We start from the raw sequence: 5,237 nt of genomic DNA, 5'->3' as shown, positions 1-5,237 counted from the left end.
TAAAACACATCAATAATCATTATAGTAAAACTCAATATATACGATTCTGAAAAGGGCAAATGTATATAAGGAGTACTTTTATTTTTGGTCCTTTAAGTATATTTTTATATCGATGCTTTTGTACTTTTACTTGTAAAACAGTCGTTTTACACTGTAGTGTTTCTACTTTTGTTTTAGTAGAATATCTGAGTACTTCTTACACCACTGCTACCATGAGTGTGGAGCTGTGTGCTACAAAAGCCTGAATTTACAATAAATATTTTACATCTGAAGATTATTTTCAAATGTAGAACAGGTTGTAAGCGAGGCTCCGTTTGAAAATGAGGAAACAGTTCAGAGTGTCAGCGCTGCTCCTCGTCCTGGAATTTATCAGAGTTTGATAAACCCTCCCTCTTCTTCCTGCTCTCAGACACAGCCAGCTCCACTCTGTATTTCCTGGTTCCTCCCCTTTAGATCTACACTGAGGAGGATGGGTGTAATAACATGTGGGTAAAGTCCAAGAGCTGATAGGCCACATTCACCGTTCAGATTACAGCTCACACTAGTTTCAGCTCTCAGGAAGTGAAACTCAGACACTCGCTGCCACTGAGAGTTGAAATGGCGCAGAAAGGAGTTCAGCTGGACCGGGAAATCTTATCTTGTTCCATCTGTCTGGATCTACTGAAGGATCCGGTGAGCACTTCCTGTGGACACAGCTACTGCATGAAGTGTATTAAAGGCTTCTGGGACGGACAGGATGAGAAGCAGATCCACAGCTGCCCTCAGTGTAGGCAGAGCTTCACACCGAGGCCTGTCCTGCTGAAAAACACCATGTTAGCAGCTTTAGTGGAGGAGCTGAAGAAGACTAGACTCCAAGCTGCTCCTCCAAGCTGCTCCTGCTGATCTCTGCTATGCTGGAGCTGAAGATGTGGCCTGCGATGTCTGCACTGGGAGAAAACTGAGAGCAGGTAAGTCCTGTCTTATGTGTCTTATATCTTACTGCGAGAAACACCTCCAGCTGCATTAGGAATCACCTGCCTTTGAAAAACACAAGCTGGTGGAGCCCTCCAAGAAGCTCCAGGAGAACATCTGCTCTCGTCAGGACGAGGTGATGAAGATGTTCTGCCGCACTGATCAGCAGTGTATCTGTTATCTCTGCTCTGTGGACGAACACAAAGGCCACGACACAGTGTCAGCTGCAGCAGAGAGGACTGAGAGGCAGAGAGAGCTGGAGGGGAGTCGACAGAACATCCAGCAGAGAATCCAGGACGGAGAGAAGGAGGTGAAGCTGCTTCAGCAGGAGGTGGAGGCCGTCAATGGCTCTGCTGATAAAGCACTGGAGGACAGTGAGAAGATGTTCACTGAGCTGATCCGTCTCATGGAGAAGAGAAGCTCTGATGTAAAGCAGCAGCTCAGATCCCAGCAGAAGAGAGAAGTGAGTCGAGTCAGAGAGCTCCAGGAGAAGCTGGAGCAGGAGATCTCTGAGCTGAAGAGGAGAGACGCTGAGCTGAAGCTGCTGTCTCACACAAAGGATCACAACCAGTTTCTGCACAGCTACCCCTCACTGCCAGCCCTCAGTGAAGCTACACACTCCTCCAGCATCAACATCCGTCCTCTGCGCTACTTTGAGGACGTGACGGCGGCCCTGTCAGCAGTCAGAGACAAACTACAGGACGTCCTGAGAGAGGAATGGACAAACGTCTCACCGACTGAAGTGGATGTTTTACTGTCAGCAGCAGAGCCCACCACCAGAGCTGGGTTCTTAANAGTCGTCGTAGGTTGGTACGTGGGTTGGGGGGGGGCCCATGAGTGCTCAGTGCCCAGGGTCCCCTGGAGGTACTAATCCGGCCTTGACCAGAGGGGTCCAGGTTAGGGGTTTTCGTGTGGTCTATAACAAAAACAGCATCTAAATATTCAAGATTCAAGATTTAAAGGCTTTATTGTCTTGTGCGCACTGCACAGTAGATACAGTGTAGAAATGGCAATGAAAATCCTAAGTACCGAGCTCCTCCAACAATTCAGCATTTTATATAAAGGACATAAACAATAACATTCAATTAAAATTGTGCAAAGTGAAACGGAGTGGAATACAAATAGTGCAGATAATGTGCAAGTAATGCAGATGAAGTAAACTATACTGTGCATGTCAGAAAGGAACATAAAATACAATAAGCTAAATAATGCAAAGAATGTTGTAAGCGACCAAGTGAATGCAGGAGTCATGTAAATATATTTAGGTATACAAGAACAGAATTTAAATTCAAATATTGTACAGTGAAATAAAATACTAATACCAGCCTTAATGAACACAACACATTTAGTAAAGTCAGTAAATGCCCCATTCCGTTGTAAGTAAGTGGTTCGTGTCACTACATGTTTATCATAGAGGAACACGACTCACACCACTTGGATGTGGTTTAGACTCGAAACGCTTTGTCTGTTGAGCCCGAGCCTCGTCTCTTTTCATGTTCCCTACTGACTGTGCAGAATCTTTACGGTGCAGTGCCCCATTCTACCAGTGGGGGGCACTGCTACCACAATCAACAGCCTTTCTAACAGTTCTTCCAAGCATTACATTCAGTTTCAGGAAAAGTCTCTTTCTTGGTCAACCTGCAAAAACCCCAGAAAGGCCTTTCATGAAATTCTTAACATGAATACATTAATACTTGATTCATGATCTCTTTGGCATGGTTTTGTATCCTCTTTGAAAGACATGATCACTCGATCAGAATCAGAATTCCTTTATTAGTCCCATGGCGGAGACATTTACAAATGTTTTTATGGTTTATTTTTCTGCAGGTCAGTCAAGATGGGGGCTTTTGCTAGCCTGATGAAAGGTATGTTCGGTAGTAAAGAGATGAGGATCCTGATGGTAGGACTGGACGCTGCTGGAAAGACAACCGTCCTGTATAAGCTCAAACTGGGAGAAGTTGTTACAACAATCCCTACTATTGGTGAGTCCTCTGCTGCATCTTCACACGTTTCCAACTGCATGGTCTTCTTACCAATGCCAAGATTTAAAAAATCCCTTTTTGTTTTACCCTTCATCCCCAGGTTTTAATGTTGAAACGGTAGAATACAAGAACATCAATTTCACAGTGTGGGATGTCGGTGGTCAGGACAAGATCAGGCCGCTCTGGAGACATTACTTCCAAAACACACAAGGTCAGAAACTCCCTAATTTGACCAGATCTCTCAGTCTGTTGCTCGTATCCTCCATTGCTTGTGAAACCACTCTCCCTTACAAACCTCACGTCTTTTCCCTTTTTAGCCGTCGTCTTTGTAGTGGACAGTAATGACAGGGAGCGAATTGGTGAGGCGAAGGAGGAGCTGATGCGGATGCTGGCTGAAGATGAACTGGCAGATGCAAAGCTGCTTGTTTTTGCCAACAAACAGGTAAATATGCGTTATTGTATGATCATTAGTGGAAGAACACCAGGAAATGATGTTTGCCCTTTTCTCTAGTTGCTATTTAAGTCTTGTGTTTACTGCTCTTTCAGGACCTTCCCAATGCCATGAATGCAGCTGAGATAACAGACAAGCTGGCCCTTCACACCCTGTGCAATCGCAACTGGTATATCCAGGCAACATGCGCCACTACTGGAGACGGTATCTACGAGGGTCTCAACTGGCTTGCAATGACGATAAAGAAAAAGAAATGAATCATCACTCCATCTCCTCTCTGCAGTTTAACAGGAGACTGCTCTCTTGTTCTCTTTTTCTTTCTTTTCACTAATGCGCTGTATCTTTTGACCATCGCTCCCCCGCATTGTCTCTCTTTAGAGGGGCGAATGTGAGTCAGAGCAGCCATGTTGTGTATTGAACTGTTAACTTTAACCCCGTACTCCGATGTTCCAACGTCCCACAGCACAAAACAAAAATCTAAGAACGACAGATATGTGTACCTGTTTGTTGAATCATTTGTTCAGTTTTTAAATCAAGTTCAGATCCATGTCTAAAATGAATTGGGTCTGAAAGTCTATAACTGTTACAGGGTATGTTTGCACATATGAATGTGTATTGAGTGAAGCTGTGTTGTTCAGTTCCATTGACTGACTGGTGAGCCCTTGAACAATTATTAAAATAGAAAATTGGACTAGTGCAATATCAAAATCGCCGGAGCTGCAATAATTGTTCAAAACTAAATATGTATACAATTCTGAAGTAAGTATTGTATTGTTATAGAGGTCCCTTTCTACAAATCATACCCTAAGGACTTTGTTTGGTACAGATCCTTGCAAAGGAATCACACCATGATCATTTTAATATATTTTCATTAGATTAGATTATTTTATCTAATCAATGTAATTAAGCAAAACAATGCCAAAGTCATAATTTCCTTTTCTATTGTGAACGACATCACAACTGCAATATCAATCATATAGGATATTTTTCCACTTCACTCTGTTTTTTATTTTATTTTTGTATTTATTTCTTATTTTCAGTTTTTTACAGTTCTTTTGGTCTGTTTTCAATGTTTGTATTCCTCTTTTGTTACTGTTGTTCCACGTACAACCTGTTTTACTTGGCAGCTAGTTACAGGTCTGCAGTCTTTTGATGAAAATACTTTTGGGACCAATTGATCAAATTAGTGTTCTCTTGGGAAGTTTGAGTAATGGATCGACTGTCTTGGGGTTTTCTTTGTCTTTACTCCAGGTATTTCTTCAACACAAGTAGAGTACATATGGTGTACAACAAGAAATAGAAATGTGTATAATGTAATAAAATGTATTTTAACTTGACGTCCTTGTTCAGATGTTGGTCAGCTTTAATTTAGATGAATTTTCTGTGCAGATGACAAGGTTGTACAAAGGTTTGTCTTTCTACCTTCAACAATTGCTTTAAGCTCATCTTTTGACATTTGATAAATGCACTATAGTAAAGAGATTTACTGGCCTTTTCATTGTAATACCGTAAATATACTTTTTCAATATTAATTAAAGTACTAAAAAAAACGAATGCCCCACAGATAATCATTTTAAAATTGCCTTGCAGTAGCCAACAATTTGTCTCTTTAGATTCATATTCAGTACAAACAGAAACATGTTTTTGGATCAAACACCCAGGCAGCAGTGCACAATTCAAGTATACCAAATTAAATGGTTTAATAAACAAAAAAGACCACAATAAGCAAATAGTTGACTTGGTTAAAAGTCAAAAGTTGTTTTATGAATTTGTCTTTTTCATTACTTTATGATTGCGATCTTATTCCTAAAAACATGTTTACAATTGATTTTTTAATGGCTAATGATATTTTT

The 5,237-nt window shown here is 41.3% G+C and overlaps 1 protein-coding gene and 1 pseudogene across 1 annotated transcript; both read left to right on the top strand.

The window, feature by feature from the left end:
- The first annotated feature begins 529 nt into the window (after positions 1 to 529).
- LOC104944892 (E3 ubiquitin/ISG15 ligase TRIM25-like) lies at positions 530 to 2,535 on the top strand (annotated as a pseudogene).
- Positions 2,536 to 2,779: 244 nt separating this feature from the next.
- arf2a (ARF GTPase 2a) lies at positions 2,780 to 4,721 on the top strand. Its single transcript, XM_010770483.1, has 4 exons — positions 2,780 to 2,933; positions 3,034 to 3,144; positions 3,251 to 3,375; positions 3,480 to 4,721. The coding sequence occupies exons 1-4, from the start codon at positions 2,789 to 2,791 to the stop codon at positions 3,639 to 3,641; spliced, it is 543 nt and encodes a 180-aa protein (XP_010768785.1). The 5' UTR covers positions 2,780 to 2,788; the 3' UTR covers positions 3,642 to 4,721.
- Positions 4,722 to 5,237: the final 516 nt, after the last annotated feature.

The sequence above is a fragment of the Notothenia coriiceps genome, unplaced genomic scaffold (assembly GCF_000735185.1).
Source record: "Notothenia coriiceps isolate Sejong01 unplaced genomic scaffold, NC01 NC01_scaffold00008958, whole genome shotgun sequence".
Lineage (NCBI taxonomy): Eukaryota > Metazoa > Chordata > Actinopteri > Perciformes > Nototheniidae > Notothenia > Notothenia coriiceps.
The sequence above is the reverse complement of the archived record's forward strand: the minus strand, read 5'-3'. Positions and strand labels throughout refer to the sequence as shown.

What these genes read in the sequence shown, in the direction of transcription:
- arf2a (XM_010770483.1), top strand. Translation starts at nt 2,789, where the DNA reads ATGGGGGCTTTTGCTAGCCTGATGAAAGGTATGTTCGGTAGTAAAGAG. An exon ending in TACAACAATCCCTACTATTG is followed by an intron (nt 2,934 to 3,033) that starts GTGAGTCCTCTG and finishes CTTCATCCCCAG; the next exon opens with GTTTTAATGTTGAAACGGTA. An exon ending in TTACTTCCAAAACACACAAG is followed by an intron (nt 3,145 to 3,250) that starts GTCAGAAACTCC and finishes TTCCCTTTTTAG; the next exon opens with CCGTCGTCTTTGTAGTGGAC.